The sequence below is a fragment of the Metopolophium dirhodum genome, chromosome 7, assembly GCF_019925205.1.
Source record: "Metopolophium dirhodum isolate CAU chromosome 7, ASM1992520v1, whole genome shotgun sequence".
Taxonomy (NCBI): Eukaryota; Metazoa; Arthropoda; class Insecta; order Hemiptera; family Aphididae; genus Metopolophium; species Metopolophium dirhodum.
Window position 1 is genome coordinate 20,676,603 of NC_083566.1, and position 20,325 is coordinate 20,696,927.

Here is a 20,325-nt window from a genome sequence, read left to right on the forward strand (position 1 = left end):
ATGTTAATTTTATAATTTTAGGTAATTTATAAAATTAAATATTTCTAGCTTATTCAGTCATTGATACTACAAACTTGAAAAGTTGAAACTATTGTAGGTGGCACCTTCTATGAACATTTAATTTTATTATCCTAAAAGTTAAAACTTGGTTGATACTGCAATATTTCACTTGGTTCCACCACTACACCTCATAATCTATAAAAACAATATTCTTAGTTCTGACGTTTATAATTGAGTGTAATAAAAATCCCTCTGTGAAAGAAAAATGTTTTTATTTTTAATTTAAAAAAAATTTATTTTGCGATATTTTATATTACATAGGTAATGAATGAGGTTGGGATTACACTTTATATTGTTTTCCAATTCTAGCTACGCAATACTTGTTTTATAACATACCTACATAACATTTTTTGACGGTTTAAAATTTTAAGATCATTTTTTGGATTTAAAGATTTTTAAGCATTTTAAAGTTTTTTCCAAATTTAAATTTTAAATTTTGAATTTTGCACATGTTTTTACATGAATTTTATAATAAATATATGATCTTAAGTCTAAACCTGTAGGTATAGAAAAAAAATTGTTAATTTTCAGATTAAATAAGTAGTTTAAATGATAAGTTCTGACTTTAAAACTTTTATACAATCATTTAAAAGTTTAATATGTATATTAAAATGTATACCGAATTTATTTTAAGATGTATACCTTTAATAAAAGTAAAAATAATTTAGTGCACTATTTAGAATTGTTATGGCATTTTTAAGTTTTTTTTAGAATGACAATGTCCAAAAAGAGTCGAATTATTTTCAAAATTTAATCATGTATAGAAAATGCTAGTACAAACATTCAGTGAAATTTTCAAGTATCTACAGGAGTACAGGCATACTTTTTTTAATTACAACAAAATAAGAAAATTGTTACACGAGAAATGTAAAATCAATACATTTATTGCTTCGCTCAGAATCTAAAAATTGAAAAATGTTAAATGGCCTTATCAGTTTATCAATAAGTAAAAAATCTACAAACAAAATATTAAGAAGTAAATCCATGAACATCAGCTAATATTCATGAGCCCCATAGACCTATAAACTATAATTGACAGCGTTTAGAGAGAGAGGTCAGGGGTACGATATAGAGTAAAAGAGAAAATAGAACGTGAGGGGAATATAGTATTAGTTTCATACGTCAATGATTACCCCCTTTATGTTCTTTCTCTCTTTTCTCTCTTCTTTCTTTCTCTTATATGATTCCCGTGCATTGATGGCTTGGCGGAGTGGAATGCGCTGTCCATTAGTTTATAGGTCTATAATTCAATAATATGTTTTATATTATTAAACAGAGCCATTAATTAATTATACCTATGTGGCTATGTAGCACGAATTAAGATATACCTATCTACCTACTTAAAAGGTATATCTTAATTTGTGCTATGTAGTATCTAGTATGTATGTATATATTAATATACATCAATTTGGGATTTGTCTAAATCGTTATGTTTTATGAAATTTGAAACAAGGCAACATCGTAAAAAATACTAAGATATAAATTGCAGGTACTACATTATTATAATTACCTATATTATTAAAAAAACTTATAAAATAGTAGGTAATAAAAAAAAGAATAGTTTTCGTTAATTTTTGACGTTTACTCACAGGGTTTAACAAGTCTGATGAAAACGGTATACCATAGGAATGTAAACGAACACTTAAACATTTATTTAACAAGCAAAGTTATTAAAACTAATTTATGCGGTCTTTCTGAAATACCAAAATGTTCACAACTTAAATCTTTAAATATAAAATGGTCTAAAACAAATTTGTTAACAACGTGACTAATAATTGTTTTGTCTAAATTTTTAATATTGATACTTGAAAGATAGTTTGTATGATATAAGAAACTAATTACAAATTCTTTAATTATTCTATATACACAATTAGATGTTAGAACCAAACCAACTTGATTTTTTAGGAGAACAAACTGTTTGTGTCTGAGTGGTAAACTATAATTATGTTCATTTCTATTTTCTATAAATTATGTTATGGAGGAATTGCAATCGATAATTTTACAAACTTTTTTAACAATAAGGTTAGGTCAAATAAAGTATAATTTAATTTAACCACGACAATTATTTAATTTGAACAATGAGTCTGGTTGTCGTTGAATAATCAGTGATAAATTAGCCTATGTACCAGCTATCTGATAACGTTTGCTTATCGAGTAGTATTCCTTGCATATGGCGGCGTGTTTCACTGATAACGAGAAGACGGCTATCTAGTATTAGTATATCTGTAGGAAGAACAATCATTAGAATAGATAGAATATTATAGCATTATATGTGATTAAATAGTATAATATTCTTATCTCAATTCTCAATGATTTTCATTTGATACGTTAGGGATTTGGGAATGTCAATATTATAATGTTTGTGAATTATAAAATAGTATTATAGTAGCCACTAGCCAGTAGGTGCTAAACAGCTATATAAATATTAGATCGTGCTAGGTAAATGTACAATTGTAAAAAAATTCATTTTTCGTTTTTTTTTTTATTTTGTGATTCACATAATTTAATCTATGCCAATAGGTGGACTTTAGTGCTGAGAAATGTTAATCGGCTATTGTGCTTGAAAACATTTTTTCAAGTTTTATTGCAGTTTATAAAACCTAAAATGTTGGTAACATTTTTTAAATTCATATTATTATTTACAATATAATATTCGTAATAAACATTATCTTATTATAATTTTAGGACAATCTAAATAGTTGTATATTTTTCTGTAATAAAAGCGACGTGTTTTGAAAATAATTTCATCTAGATTTTTCGTTGAATATTAAACATAATGTAAGTATTGAAGCTACCTATTTATTTGTCTTCTTATATTATACACATTGTAATATGATATAGGGCAAGAAATTTGTCAGACAGCAGCGATATATCTTCGTCGTTGTCAGATGAGGAGGAGGTACCTAAACGAAAGAGCAATAAGTTGAAAGTTCACCAAATTGAAGATCGAGCTACATCAAAGTTTTATACTAAAGATGATAGCCAAGAAGATCTTCCATATGTTGCTGATAATGTTTTTAAAGTTAAAAAAACCAAACAAAACAAATATAAAACAAAATTTAAATCCAAAGGCCAATCATCATTTAAAGTTAATATTTGTCTTATAGTTACTAATAAGTAGAAATAGTTAATTATCTAATCATTACTTCACTCAATATTATTATTTATAGTCGAATAAAACTATAGATGACTCAAAAGAAATAAATTATGCTAACAACTATGCTCCAAATAATCTTGAAAAATCGTATTTAAATAATCCAGTTGCATTTATGAAGAGCGATATTAAGCTAGGTAATTAAATTTTTAAATTTTTAAATACCTAATGATCAGTCATATAATTTCAACTTTAATTTTTTATTAGAACGTACAAATAAAAGAAGTTTATCTTCTTCTGAAGATAGCTCGGACAGTGATAGTATTAACTGTTTTTCAAATCATGGCCTACAATCGAAGACTGAACCATTTGATGGTGCTTCTTGCTCAAGAACAATTGATTCTGATTCAAATGAATCAGACGATCATCCTTCAAAGACTTATGGAACTGTTGAAGATGGAGAAAAGAGTAACAAGGGAATGTCTTTAATGGTGATTACTAAATATTATAAAACACTTAAAAATTACTAATTAAAATAATACATTTATTATAAACAGTATCTACTATTTATATTAAATAATTATTTAATTTCTAGAAAAAAAGTGGTTATAAAGAAGGTGAAGGATTGGGGAAAAATGCTCAGGGATTGGTAAATCCAGTACAGTTACCTACTCAAAAAGGTCGTAGAGGTTTGGGTTTTGCATCACGAGAGCCAAGAGAATCTTTTGTTTTAGACTGGGATCCTGAACAAGAAGAAGTAAATATAACATAGACTATAGAAAATTAAATATATTTAATATACAATTACAGTCTGCAGATATTTTAAAAGTGACTGAATGGTTAGAAAATGAAGATCCCCTGACATTATCAATTGAGGATATGAATTATTGGTTTGAAACTGGTGAAAAAAAATTAACATATAATCAAACAACAGAGTTTGCTGATTCAGAGATTTTTAAAGTTGTTAATTGTAGCAAGGTATATTTTTATATTTTTCGAAGTATCTTATTATTTATCTATAAAATATTAAAATGAATTTTTCATATTATTATATAGAATGTTTTGGATAATATTGACGACCATGATTTCCGTCATGCTAGAACTAAAGCAAATCCATTTGAAACGGTGAAAAATGGAATATTCCAAAACCGAGCTGCAATGAAAATGGCCAATATTGATTGGGCATGTGATTTTATGTTCACTGATCCTAAATACAACGATGGTGTATGTTAGCATAGTTTTTTTGTATTATATTTTTGTTTATGATAATTATTATAATTTTAGTCATCTATGCTAACAAGTCCTAGTAGTTTACTCTATTTTGCTGATATATGTGCTGGACCTGGAGGTTTTTCTGAATATGTATTATGGCGAAAAAGTTGGAAAGCTAAAGGTGTAGGATTTACATTACGTAATGCAAACGATTTCAAATTGAATGACTTTTATGCAGGTTCTCCAGAGTCATTTGAAGCTTTTTATGGTAAGCATAAGTATATAATAAATAAATAATAAAAGTTTTATGTGATTTGACTTAATTTTTAAATGCATAATTCTACATAAATTAATATACAGAAAACTTTAATGTTGTTATATTTTTATTTTATGTTAATTATAATATTTATAAATACTTAACTCTTAAGTATACATAGTAAATAATAAATAGTTATACACTTTAGATACATTTTTTTTCTTTTGTCAAAAATATATCATTATAATGAATACCTATGTCGTATCTATGTATAATCAACCTTTTTTGGAATGGTATATATAACTTTTAAAAATATGATTATTTTGTATTATGTATACCAAGTTTAATTTTTAAGAAATGGACAATAACTATGTTCACTTTTGATTTTTAATTCTTCAAAAGAATGATATTTTATTGTTTTAAAAGTATTTTGCATTAATTTTACATATTTTATAGTACATTAGCTTTTAACAGTGGCAAAGTGTCATAGGAGACAAAAGAGACAATATCTCCCCACTTAGAAATTTGAACGTCATTTATATTATAAATATAATGTATGTTTCAATATTTGTTAGTTCGGTTTTTTGTTATACAGTCATAGAATTCTTAAAATAGATTAGATGGGCGCGGTGTGTACAAGCAGGTGATGCGGGTCATTTCAAACATGGTATTATATCAAAGAGACGGTTTGATACAATGTCTACCAATTATGGGCGCATTGGGGGAATTTTATGTGAGTGAGGTTTAATATCTATGCTGTGAGATGCGTCTCCCCGTTCTTATTATCTCAGTCTTCAATATTGATGATGCCGTATTAGTGCCATTTCCCAACCAAAAACTCTCGCCTCGCCACTGGGTTTTAAAATCAAACCTATACATTATTTTTTTCAGGTCATGATGAAGATGGTGATGTATATAAACCAAAAAATATTCTGTCATTAGAAAGGTATGTTATGAAGATGACTGAAGGAAAAGGGGTGCATTTTGTTATGGCTGATGGTGTAAGTAATTTAAATACCAAAAATATATTTATGTTATAAAATTGTACTTTACTTAATTTTATAGGGGTTTTCTGTTGATGGTCAAGAAAGTTTCCAAGAAATTTTATCCAAACGATTGTATTTATGTCAAGCTTTGGCTGCTTTAAGTATTCTTCAACCGGGTGGACATTTTATGTGTAAACTTTTTGATATATTTACTGAATTTAGTGCTGGTTTATTGTTCCTTTTGTACCAGAGTTTTAAACAAATCAGTATTTACAAACCAGTCACGAGTCGCCCTGCAAATTCTGAAAGGTAATTTTAAACAACATTTTTTAAGTTACATATCGAACATATTAATCAATAAAATATAATTTTTGATTTTAGATATGTAATATGTAAATGGAGATTAGATGACATACAAGATATAAAACAATATTTATTTAATGTGAATTTAACTTGGAATGGATTAGATTCAAAAGAAGATATTTTATCTATTGTTCCATTGCACGAAATTCAAAAAGACACTAATTTTTTTAGATACCTTTGGGATTCTAATAATAAGTAAGTAAATGTATCAAAATGTATGATCCACGATCTTTATAGGTATTTTAGCATAATATTAAATACTTAAATGGATTTAAAATGAAAAAAAAAACTTAGGCATTAACTCTAATCAGCTGACTAATGGATTGTAGTAGTAGTGGTGCAAGTCGGTTAATGCTGAAAAATTTATAAAAAAAAAACATTATTAAATGTTTCTTATAAATAATTTTTGGTTAGAATGAATTTTGTATTAACACTAAAATAAATACTAAATAATATTATTTTAAAAGTTATCATCAAAACATTTAAATTAAATAAATGTATTTTTAATTTAGATTAGGACAGATTCAAGCCTTGAGTTTATCAAAAATTGTGGCATATACTAAAGATCAACGTTTAGCTGATGATAGACAAAAAGATCTAAAAAAAAAATGTTTAGAATTATGGGAAGTAAAAGATGGTGTAAGACGTGCACCTTTTAGAAGTGATCCTAAAGATACTTGCAATTCATTGATAACTGGAACAAAAGGTATATTATGTGTATTAGATATTATTAGAATCTACTTATAGTCTGTTCAGCGAGAGAACGTGCCGTGTACCGACCAAAACTGGTTCCCTCATACTACACCCTTCCATAGGGGAACTGGTTTCGATAGTAAGGTGACGCGGGAAATGTGCAGAATCGGAGCTTTTTCTCGATGGATAGAGTATAGTTATTAATTGTTTCTTAAATATTTATTATTTAGTATTTTATTGTATTTAGATTTCTTACAGTCATTACCAGAAGTTTTAAACAAAGAAAATTTACGGAAGCACGTCAAGTCTGTGTATGACTGGCATTGTGTTTTGCTCAATAATTCTAAACCTCCTACATATTTTTTGAGTATGTTTCTAGTATAAAATATTGTTAACTATAAATTATTTCTTTTATAATTCTTATAGGTTTAGGTGGTAGCCAAGTTTATGAATTAGTTAATAATCAATGGGTCTCTAATGAATATTTAAAGAGTGTAATGATGAGTCCTGGCACACTTGTATATGGTGAACTAGCTATTGAACTAGAAGGTGAAGATCTGGGACAACTTAGAGTAAGAGTATTGCATATTATAGATGCTTATAAGCTTGGTAACATTGATATTAGTAATGAACATTATTTATCAAGGTAACATTTATAATTAATTTAACAAATATTTGAATGAATTTTTACTTATTAGTTTATGTTTAGGATAAATTATTGTAAAGATTTTGCAAAGTCCATGAATAAAATAGAATCAGATAAAACAAGAATTAGAGTAAAAGAACCCGTTTACCTAGAAACCATTTCAGACATTTTTGAGAAAATTGACTTTAGATGGTCGAAGTTTCATCGTAAATCAGTTAAGATGTACATGTTGGATAGTGAAAAATATTGTTGTGCTTCTGGAATATTATTTATTAAAGCTACATTAAGTAATTATACTATTATCAATTTAATTAGTATTTGGTATTGAATGCATTTTTTTTTAATATTGATATTTTATCGAAATATTAAAGACTAAAATGAATACCGATAATAATATTAAATCAAAAATGTCCACCAAAATTGTCTCCAATATTGATATATCAAACCATTAATATTTTTTTTACAGTATTAATTAATAATTTTTGTATTTAATTGTAATTAATTTTATATTGTTAACTTCATATAGGTCCATGGGTGAGGGCATTATCACGAACTTATAAAACAATGTACTATGGTCATCCAACTAAACAACCTATATATGAAGAAGGAAACCCAGTTGCTGCATATGCTCCTTTTAGGTGAAATATTCTTTTACTGAAAATGTACAATAGAAGTTATTATAATATTTATTTATCTGTAGGGACTGCCGTACTACTAATAAGATATGGTTTTGGATGGATGAATTTGGAAATCCGTTAAAAAATCCAAGTTTAGAGCAAGAAGATCTTGAGAAACTTATCAAGTGATCCAGAATTATTTTGAGTATTCTTCTTGCTTATAGAATTTATAATTCAACATTCTGATTTATTATGTATTATAAGTTATAACATTAGATTGGTCATTTTAATTGACTAACTAAAAAAAAAAATTTTACGGGTATTTTATTTAAAAAAAACTTTATTCTAAAAATACAAATCAAATTTTCTTAAGACTATGAATTGTGCATTATCATTGAAAATATATACGCCAAAAAAACAGCTCTTTGAGAAATCTATAATATTTATAATCGATGGTATTGGCATATTGCTGTAGCTTATAATAAGTTCAAGGTAAACCATAAAAAATTTAAAAATTGGAAAAATAATTTCTTTTTATGTAAGAAACATTGAGATATTTATGTTTGACGTATTGAGAACTTATTGACTAGGTACTGTGTTATGAAATACAAAGTACAATGAATGGCTAGTGTACTTGTATTATAAAATGTATAAAAAATATTGTTTTAGCATACATTATGTACACAAAACTCAAATCACTAATACTGTTTGTTAATTGAAAAGTATAAAGTTCAAAAATCATAAGAAATATTTGAACAATTTATATTTCACCATACATTTATTTTAAATTGCTCATCATGTAAATACACTTCCTGGGAACTGTGAGAATAGATAAGGTTAATTCAATAATAAATCATAAACATTAGCATTATAATTAAACTGTTAAGCAATTTTAAATATTAAATTATCATAATTCATAAAATATAACTATTAAAGTGTGTTAATTATTATTTTTATATTATTTTTACACAACAATAATACTTTATTCTTATGTTAAACTTGAACTTTTATACTTAAGCAATACATTAAGGGGATTCCATACCGTGATTTTCTGTTTTTGTCTAACACACGCGCGACATAGGATTTTAGACAGATTCTTTGCCAAACATATCAATCGATCTAATGAAGTGATAAAAATTCTGAAAACAGATTTGAATTTGTCGTCAAGTCTACTTGAAATCGACTATCCCACAATTTTGATTTATTTATTTCAGCTTCTCCAAAAATTGAAATACAAAAATGTTTAAATACTCTTTTTTAATATGACGTTTTCTGGAATTTGGGGGATGATTTCAAAAATGTGGGAAAGTCGATTTCAAGTAGTCTTGACGACAAATTCAAGTCTGTTTTCAGAATTCTTATCGCTTCAATAGATCAATTGGAATGTTTGGCAAAAAACACGTCTAAAATACTATGTCACAATTAGTGTGTTAGACAAAAACAGAAAATCTCGGTATCGAATCCCCTAAAACAAATAAGTTATTTTTATGCAACAGTATATTTGATGATATTATTGTGAATAAAGTAATTTATATATAACCTATTTACGTGGTGTCTTGTTTTAAATTTTCAATCCTTAGCTATAAAAATTGAGCATTTTATAAATTTTTAACTACAAAATAATTATTAAATTTTGTCAAAATTTGAACTTTAAATGCTCATAAATGCAAATATAAACAACCAGTGAAAATTTCATGTAAAATTTCATGTTCATTTGTTTTAGAGTTACATCAAAAACCAAAACCGATTTTGCGTAAAAATTCCCGTTTTCCCTAATTTTTATGTTGTTTTTCCCAGCGCTTTTAAAAACTATTTGGAATTTTAAAATTTGACCTCCCTAATGCACCAACTAGATTCACATTCCGATCGAACAAGATACTGTTGAAGAAAATCGAAGCAGTTTTTCTGCCCCAAACCGTGATGACAGACACAAAAAATCACATCATTGTAAAATCAATACATTCATCGTCCCACTCAGAATCTAACACAATTTTTCATTCAGAACTTTGAATCCTATTGTAGTGCATTTTCAATGTTCTTTAGGGGTTGTTTAACCACATATTTGTATAATCGTATTATAATGAACATTTGCTGAGAATGAAGACCTTTTATTTTCCATATAAATATATCATAATTTATGAAGTGTAAGTTCATTATATCAGTAAGTACACAATTTTTTTTATGAGCATTTAACGATCAAATTTTGACAAAATTTATCAAATTTGTAATTTAATAATTATTTTGTACTTAAAAATTTATAAAATGTTCAAGGCTCCACGTAAATAAGTTATATATAAATTACTTTATTCACAATAATATCATCAAATATACTTGGTAATATCATAGGCTGACTGACCGTTTTCGCTCAGAATCGTTTTTCTTATACAATGATATTATATCATTGAATTCAAATTTAACACCATCCATTACAGTGACCCACTTGTAACCTACTGTACAGCAGAGCGACATCCACTTACCCACCTTTTTTAGATATAATTATAAAATAATTTTACATCTAAAAATAAATTGTTGATTAAAGTTAGAAATATTTTGTTAGTAAATTATATAATTCAAATAAATTATTGCACATTAATGTGTAATATGAATGGCTTAGATTTGAAATTTCAGAAAATACTAAAACTAAATATTCAAGTGAAAAGTTTTTCCGCTGGGTGATTTTGTGTATAAAACTGTTGCTACAATTATTAACATCAAATATTGGCACTTATTGTAAATTTATTTAAGATTAAATAATTTTAAATATATATAAAAACAATAAATAATATACTTTTGTGTTAACTTTCCCCAGTTAAAATTTGTATTATAAGTGATTCATGCCTCATTGAGACTATATTATATTTTTATCAACTTTTGTACAGATTTTAACAGTTTAATACAACCACTAAACCATTGTTCATAAGTCATGATATTCGTAAAATATTTTTTGATAAAAGTCTCAACTATATTTTAACAATTGTCAATAGGTACTCAATTATTAATAATCTCTAATAATCAAATAGTTCAATGTCAAGCCAGCTGTTGACTTTTAAATTTCAAGAGAATTTTCCTTTCTATTTTCCTTCCTAGTCGGGGTCCTCAGTTTCAATGATGTCTCCTAATTTCTTAATCAAGGTGTTCTAATAAGATACTTTCAATTAGTATTTAGATACAGATACTCTGCTTTAAAAATTATCTAGGATAATTATCCTAATAGAATCTAAAGATACATTTTAAAACACATTTAACAAATCAAACTATTTTCTTTAATTCATTAAAATTATAGCTACCAAATAAAAGTAAAACAAATAATAGGTAGGTTAATCATTTAAAATACAATAATTTTATGACAGTGTTTAACTACAATTTTATACTTACAATACAATCATTGCCAATCAAAAATTATAATTAAAATATAATTAGTATTTAGTACCTATATAATAATAGTTAAACGTTATTATTATACATCATAGTTTAAGAAAATTAAATTAAAAATAACCATATAGGACATAGGTATACTAGGTAAATATAAAAAAAGTAGGTACCTATTATCTGTCTGACCACCTGCCAATAGTCAAAAATCATAATTATAATAACAAACAGAACATATTTTAAATTTTGGGTAACGCAGTTCTATATATTAGGTGTCTAAAGGTGTCACTGTACTGGATATTGTGTTAAATTTGAATTCACAATGCTATAATATCATTGTACCTATGTCCTATAGGAAAAACGATTCTGATCAAAGACCACTGTCAGCTTATTGTATTTCTAAGTATATTTTATGATATTATTGTGATAAAAGCAATTTATTTTATTATTAGGTATTACTGTTTTAGTCCTACCTACCTACTACAATAGGTTAAATTAATTTTTGCCGAAAATATTGCATTTGAAAATGGCATTGTGTATTTATGTATATAAAAATATAAAATATAATGATAGGTTTACTTTAAAATTTTCAACTGTTTCAAGTAGGTACCCTCAAATAATAGCCTGACACAACCTAACTTTTTTAACTAACTATGTAGGTAAGACGTATTGTTTTTGATTTATGCTGAGTGATGCATAATTATTGTTTGTTCTATACTTGATTTGAAGTTCGAAGTGGTGAATCATATACCTTGAAACTTTTATAAGTTAAAGTTCATAGGTGTATGTAATAACTATACCTAGTGACTAAGTTCAACTCCATCTTCTACATCAAATTTTTCTCATAAAATCTCAGTAAAACTCGCTTGAAACGCTCTTCAAGAGAGTCCAACTCAAATGCGACTTTTACGCCACTTTTATTGTAGGAATAGGCGGACCGGCGTTGTACGATTTTGACGGGGGAGACTCAAGAGACTATGTGATATGTAATAATACGGCGATCACGTTCACAGTTCACATACGATTATACGATATAGCCATATAATGTTGCGCACTTTCGATTACTGCAGTAATGCCTATTATAGGTATTACAGGTATTATGTACCTATTATAGGTATATAATATAGTTCCACTAATTGTTCGAAGATGAGTATTAAGAATTAAGATACGACGTCTGGGCCCAAAACCTAATCAATACAATTAAGAACAAGTTTAACGAGAAAAAATACCTACTTGTGCTTTATTATAACAAACATTTTTCATATGATTCAAATTTCAAAGCAATTAAGTTTTTAGCGTTCCGTACGGTAAAACGGGACCCTATTACTAAGGCTCCGTCCGTCTGTCACCAGGCTGTATCTCATAAACCATCAACCATGAAAGTTAGAAAGTTGAAATTTTCACAGATTATGTATTTTTGTTGTTGCTATAACAACAAATACTAAAAATCCTAGAATACATAATATAAGCAGTGTTGCCAACATGTTTATAGCATATGATGGTACGGAACCCTTCGTGCGGGAGTCCGACTCGCACTTGGCCGGTTTTTTCTATTACACTACGATGTTGAATTATTTTTAGCCAAAAATATCGCATATATAATTATATTATATAATAGTTATTATAATTTATAATATTATATCATAGTAGATCTATCGTAGATTACATTGTTCTTGGCTGATATGTGGTTAAGTCAAAACCACGTATCGTAGAATGGTGTTATATATCTACCTATACACTATACATATGGCAAAAAGTTTTAAGTCTCTGCAATTGCCATTTAATAATTTTTGAGTTACAACATAATTAATGAATTAAATTAAGAACATGTATAACAAATAACGAGAAAAGATACGTGAGTATAATTAACAAACTTTTTCTAAGCGATGAAAGTAAGTCGACTGACATTATAGATATCAGACGATCATGGATAATATAAAATAATACTATCTGTGGTGCCCAGCGTTACCCGTGCCAAAGATTGGGATTTAAAAAAACCTGCCAAGTGCGATTCGGACTCACGCACGAAGGATTCCGTACTATCATCTATAAACATGTTGGAAACACTGCTTATATTATATATTCAAGGATTTTTAGTATTTGTTGTTATAGTGGCAACAGAAATAAATAATCTGTGAAAATTTCAACTTTCTAACTTTCATGGTTCATGAGATACAGCCTGGTGACAGACGGACGGACAGCGGAGCCTTAGTATTAGGGTCCCGTTTTACCGTACGGAACCCTAAAAAAATATATTATGCCATATTTCTACTAATCTATATGTATAAAAGACAAAACATTTTTCTAATTACCTATGCCCTTTATGCATTCCTAAACCATTCATCCGATTGCGATGAAATTTAGTTGAACTCCGGATAATATCGGGATATTCAGAGTTTGAACTAGTCCTAACTGCAGACTCACTGAAGATCAACGTAGAGATTAAACAATGATAGCTTAAGACTTAAAATTTTCACGGAATGCCATATCAGCATAAGTGTGCACTAAGAAAGAATTTTCCAAAATTTGCATTTTAAAGTGGTGCTTGTACAAATATTTTGAGATTAACGATGGTCGATGGAAATTTAAAATTGTTTTGTTTATATTATATATTTTCAACCATTGGTTAAATATTTTAATAGAAATGTTAGAAAATTATTACGTTTTGAACACCATTACACCGAATATTAAATAACGAATTGAACAAATTTTGAATCATATAATAAAGAGTTGGCATTTAAGGTAGGTATAAAAGCAAAAAGCCAAATACCATATCCTCTAAATTCTAATGCTCTAGATGTGTAATAAGAAAGGATTTTGGGAATTTCGCATTTTAAAGAGGTGGTCAAACAGGGATCTTGTGATTCGCGGTGTATGAAACCTTTTTTGTTGTTTATAAATATTTTCCATTGACCATTGGTTGCAGATTATAATAGTCAATAGTATAAATGAATATTATTATTTGTTTGTATATAAATGATTGTTATTGGTTCACGCAGATCAGGTAACAATCATGCATCAAATCAGTAGATAGAGTACCCAGGATTTTTCAATTGGGGGGGGGGAGGGGGTGATAAACAAAGTACCCAAATCAGATTATGATATCCGTTACCTTATGTCCTTATATACTAGGTCGTTAAGTAGGTATATTACTATATCATGGTTTGTACTTTGCCTTATATTAAATAATAAAATGTATGCCATAACAAAATAATGGAGGGGGTCGACTGTTTGTAGTCGCTCAGAATCGTTTTTCATATACCTGCAATGGTTTTATATCATTAAATTCAAATTCAACACATTTCTAGTCTAGACGCCGCCTATTTTTTTTGTATAATGTATAGCAGTGTTACCCACTTAGCCGCTTTTTTTAATCATTAATAGTCAATTTTATTTATTAATCATTAATTAATTAAATAATTTTATTGTGATTATAGAATTAGAATTTACCTAATAGTATAGTATAAAATATAAACTCTTATGCATTTTAATTTATGAAATTGGATGAAAACGTGTAAAATACTAAAAATACTGTGTGGAATCTAAAAACGTGAAAACTGTCTCAACAATTTTTCATCGACATTAATTTATTACGAGCATTTAACGTCTAAAGTAGGTTGGTGTTGATACAACAAATATTATTAATACATTTTTAATTCTCCGTGATAGACATGTAAGTATTGGCTTTACAAATGTACCTATAACAATGTGTGTTTTTTTCTGAAAAACTTTTTGAGACAGTTAAAAGCTCAAACAGTTCCGTACAGAACCTCTATAGAATATAAATTAAAAATTGATTGCAGAATTGCACTTTAAAAGGGACTTTTAAAATTGTTCTGTAGTTTTCAAGAAAATATAAGAAAACCCTCTTTTTAATTTTGTAATCTTGGATTTTTGGTAATTGAAATCGTTTTAGATTATGCATGGTGCTATGTTTCATTCGAACTATAGGTACAAGTGGCATATTCTTGTAATAGGTACCTCCTACCTTAGGATAAAACCTTTTTAAAGTTAAATTTGAAGAATGGAATACTATTAATGTATTAAACATTAAAGAATAAATACAGATGAAGGTCTCTGATTTCTTTTCGAACGCATTGAATATTATCGTTGCTTTCATATTTAAAATAATATACTTATATATCTACCTATACATAGATTACAATACCCTGCCTTGCACGGAGATGATCAAAGTGACACGAGTGCACCAAATAATACACTTCAGTGTTCGGTAGTCTCTTTATTTTGTCTATAGAAAAAGTATACTTTGCTTTGCTTATAAGCCATAATGCGTTACCATATATACAGAAGTCACTAGTCAGAAGTCTAATTGCATCATTGTCCGTTGAGTCTATACTTGTTAAATAGTATAAGGATGTTTACTTATTGTTTTCACAGTTTTGTACCTTGTATAATTTGTACGTATAACATATAACGTATATATGATAAATTACATCTAATTTCCTCTATTTGTTCAGCTAAATTGTACGCTCTACCTATAGTCATCTACTCATCCATATTGTTATAAACATTGTTTCAAAATAATATACTTCGGACTTCAAAATGTCGTAGAGTATTGTTAATAGGTATGTGGCGTACGCGTACCTATGCTTAAAAACATAACACTTTCTACGAAAATTAAGTGAATAAAAAATGTTAGATATAACGTACCTAACAGTATACTATATAATATTGATTAAAAATTATACGAAATATTTGCGAAAACAATTTTTATATCTGAGTTGAAACAAAATTGAATTTACCTATAATTCAACAACAATAATGTTGTAAGCTACTTAGATAATACTTGTTTTGATGATGGATATTTCATTCTGAATTTAAAATAAGTCAGTCATTGGATACAAATTCGATTCAAGACATAAAGCATTTTAAATTGTTTGCATATTTTGCTTAGTTTTTAAACTGTTGTTTATTTTTATTGCATATTTAGGGAAACAATTATGAATTTGAAAGGTACAATATTATGTTTAAAAAAAGTTTATTTTGTACAAATTATTGTAAAATAATTTTTTTAATTTTATATTTTTTTTATTAATATTAAATTAACTATTAATTAAGTTAAATATATAATTAAGAATACATCCATTGTTCCGCTCAGAATCTAAAAATATAAAATAATTTCGTTCGAAAGATACAATCTGTACAAAAGGGTTCATATAGGTACAATTTGAATACTTTATGCCCACAACCTACATATTGGATTAATTGTTAACAGTTCGAATGATATACATACCGCAATAGTGAATTTATTTTTCATATTATTATTTACGGAGCGAAAGAATGTATTGATTTTACAATGATATAATATGTATAGGTTTCTTTTTCTGTCTGTCAGCAATATTTTGGGTAGTAAAATTTTTCTAAATTTGAGATCAGCATCTTTTCTGATAGAAAAATGAACCTATAGTTGGTACTTTAGGGAGGTCAAGATTTTGAAAATTTTGAGTAATTTTATAAAGCGTCAAAAAAACTAAAATAAAGTGAAAAAAAAGCATTTTTTACGCAATACCAATTAAAAACAAAAAGTTTACCGGAAAGCCATAATAGATTATTTTTGATCTTTGTTAATTTTTTTTTAACTATTAAATTTGATTAATTAATCAAGTATGCTAGGCTGACACAACGTCTCCGCTCAGAATCGTTTTTCGGTTTATCATTGAATTCAAATATAATAATTATTGGTTGCCATTGCGGTTAATCGTAAGTTAAATTATTATAATTATTAATGACGTATTAGTATTTTTAATTATTTTATTTGTATACTGGTGAATCAAGCATGCATCAAATCGAATTGTCGCATATTGCCTACCAATATGTTGCACTTATAGCCGCTCATCGGCGGTGTCTGGCTTAAATAACGGTATACTTGATATATCTATACTTGACGGTATATCTACATATCTACCGTTGCAAATTGTCCGCGATCCGACGTAGTCGAATTGCCTACCAGGGTGGCTGAATTGCACTTACTGTTGAGAGTTATATCCAAAAGGATTTGAACAATCACAATTTTTTTAAAGAGTTGTAATTTTTAAGGCAACGAAGTGCACGGGGTTGGCTAGTAATATTATAATATTAATTCAACTTGCATGCTATAATAAATAATAACAATATAAAATATCCAGACTGACAACCTAACCGTCTCCGCTCAGAATCTTTTTTCTTATATAATGTACCTATATTAATATGATATGTGTATGATATTATATCATTAAATTCAAGTTGAATACAATCCATTATACACTGACCCACTTGTAACCTACTGTACAGCAGAGCGACATCCATTTATCCGCTTTTTTAAAATGTATTCAATACGTATTTGGAATACTTTAATACTGTCCTTTATTCGAATATGTATTCCGAAATCCGAATACAAAATAAAAGTATTTTTTAGAAGACTGAATTTATAGTACGATTTAATAATAACTGCTCAGTGCTCGTCCATCCTTTTTTTAACCTAAACCTTAACGGCTTGACAGCACATCAAGGACAGAATCTAGTGAAGAAAATAGAATAATCAATTTTCTATTTTTTAGTTTGCGAAGTTTTACAAAATAAATTTTAAATATACACGGAAAAAAAATAGTAGTTGATACAACTGTTTAAATGGTTAGGCCAACCATAATCTCAGGTTAATATAGTGACACAATAAATGTATGGTTGGGGGGTACTAAATACTAAAATGAATTAGTAATACTATAAAATAAACAGTATAATTAACCATAATGAATAGTTGAAATTATTATTTTGTATGGTTGAAAAACGGAAAAAAAATATTAAAAAAACCTATCGCGGAAGATTGACCCTCCTCGTGATCGAACCTTCTACCGGCAAGTCCTATTCGATAGAAGTCCTACGCCTAAATCTATCTACCTAACAATATATTAAAACAATTACGCAAAAGAGATCTATTTTTTAACAAATGGTTTCTTTTAGTAACTGAATTTTTAAATTGTATTATAATTGTATACGGCTATTAAAATGCTAAATATAAACTGTAAATTATATTATTACTCCTATAGGTAAGGCGTTGATTTGCATCCTACGTATAATACAAACTCAACGATAATTATACATCACAATTGATGGTAATTTATTATATCATTAGGTACCCATATAATGTTCATAATATTGCATACGACTTGACCTCTGCACAAGATATAGAAATAATATGTTTGAGATTATATTATGACTAAATGTATAATATTATTTGATTTATACAGCAGGTGTATCATTGTATCAATGTGTTCGTGCTCACTGCCTACCAATCACTTTTAAAATAACCTTACACTTTTGAAATTTGAAATTTAATTTTGGGAAATTAAAATAATTTGTAACATTTGTTGGTTTATTATAAACACAAAATCAAAATCAAATTAATTGTTGTTTTTGTATTTCATAATAATCTAAAAGACGATAAGCTAGTATAATGAATTTATCACGTAATAATATAGCTGTATAATTTGTGTAAATATTTTTAATTTGATTTATTTAAAATTCCATTCCGAGTACTTCTTCAGAAATGGTAATGTAAATATAATATTTACGAGGGTAAAGGAGTGGCTACAAATTATTACAAAGTAGGCTGGCAAGACTGCAGGAGCGTGTATCTATGTGGTTAAGTAAATTACGATTGTAAGTTGTAACCGTGTATATGATATTAGTGCCTAATCTAACGTTAATTCCACCGATGCATTTTTATTAAGATGGATCGTTTAGCTTTTCAAAGAACCTACCCAGAGACTAGGAGACACTACTAATAGGAGACGGTCCACTGGAAAATCTTCCAAAAATATGGTTTTTAATTTTATATTTTAGGTAATTTTACACATTAGTGCCTTTTCCTTGTTTGCTGAATGCAGAGGCAGTCTAATTAATTATCACTAATATATTATAATTTATATTATAGCAAATGGTGGTCCATCGTAAAATCAATCCACTGCAAAATATAAAATATATATTACTTACGTTTAATCAATCGACGTCATCCAGTTTGTGAAAACATTGTTATACGTGAAAACTCGTACTCGTGAGATGGCGACGAGTGTGGTTTACTATATAATATACCGTAAATCGTAATATATTAAAAAATACTAAAAAATATTCGTAGATGGGTTATAGGTATGTGGATAATGCGATAGTAGTGAATAACGGTGTGGGGCTTAAATTAATTGTTACATTAGGCAACGGCACCCGTTCCACCTATTACCTATATATATATGTATACCTGAAAATCGGCAGTCCACCGAGCGGAAAAACTCAGCATTCAATAAATCATATAATATATCATAATATTATGACACGCGTCATATCCTGCGAATATTACGCCGGCGCGCGTCTCGACGATAGACAAGAAAATATGTATTTTCCTGTTGCGACGGACGAAAAATAATGGTAGCGGATAAAGCGACGGCTGGGTGAACGGAGAACGCGTACCCAGGTAGAGGCAAAACGCGCGCGTTATAATATGGTCACACATGGCTGATAGGTGTGTTATACCATGGTTATATTATATTATAATGTAAAATATTATGGACTATGGTAGGAATAATGATAGGTATACAACGATCGCCGTCTTGTTGCCGACTCGCGTGTAAAATGTGTACACCGCGAGAAATCAGTACTCCATCTTCAGTGGTCGGTTTCGCGCGTATTATAATACCCTAACTACCTACCTATTATAATATTATTTTTGTGCGAGCGTGCAGCCCGCGTGAAAATAGGAGTGTGTGCGCGCGCACGCGTGTATTGTGTATATTTGTGTGCCAGATGATGTTAGTATAATATTATCGAAAACAAAATAATTAGGATCGATTGCGCGTAAGAAACGCCGTGCATAATAATAATATTGTCCTGGTACTGTTGTGACAATACAGCATCTTCGTAAAATAAATGGATTTTAAACACTAGGTAGGTGCCTGTATATATATATATATTATACCTGCGTATTGATACGAGACTATTCTTATAATCTTCTTGCATCTCTATCCGTAATGTAATATTAAAAT

The 20,325-nt window shown here is 28.0% G+C and overlaps 2 protein-coding genes across 3 annotated transcripts in view; both read left to right on the plus strand.

Moving 5' to 3' along the window:
- Window positions 1-2,299: 2,299 nt before the first annotated feature.
- LOC132949259 (cap-specific mRNA (nucleoside-2'-O-)-methyltransferase 1) lies at window positions 2,300-9,470 on the plus strand. 2 transcript variants are annotated; one of them, XM_061020047.1, is made up of 19 exons: window positions 2,302-2,499; window positions 2,581-2,667; window positions 2,746-2,838; window positions 2,902-3,148; window positions 3,231-3,351; window positions 3,422-3,645; window positions 3,750-3,911; window positions 3,965-4,132; window positions 4,211-4,378; window positions 4,439-4,634; window positions 5,514-5,623; window positions 5,688-5,917; window positions 5,990-6,166; window positions 6,484-6,677; window positions 6,912-7,031; window positions 7,091-7,310; window positions 7,374-7,597; window positions 7,837-7,948; window positions 8,011-9,470. In XM_061020047.1, coding segments are annotated over exons 3-19 (2,781 nt in total). In that variant the 5' UTR covers window positions 2,302-2,499; window positions 2,581-2,667; window positions 2,746-2,836; the 3' UTR covers window positions 8,117-9,470. The 2 variants fall into 2 exon arrangements, with proteins under 2 accessions (XP_060876031.1, XP_060876030.1); XM_061020048.1 differs by lacking the exons at window positions 7,837-7,948; window positions 8,011-9,470 and having other exon boundaries at window positions 2,300-2,667; window positions 7,091-7,236; window positions 7,374-7,536.
- Window positions 9,471-19,952: 10,482 nt separating this feature from the next.
- Window positions 19,953-20,325, plus strand: part of LOC132949440 (ATP-binding cassette subfamily G member 4-like) — a 28,039-nt gene continuing 27,666 nt past the window's right edge. The window contains exon 1 of the mRNA XM_061020329.1: window positions 19,953-20,227. The gene's annotated coding sequence lies outside the window, so the exon portion shown is untranslated. The remainder of the gene's footprint in view (window positions 20,228-20,325) is intronic.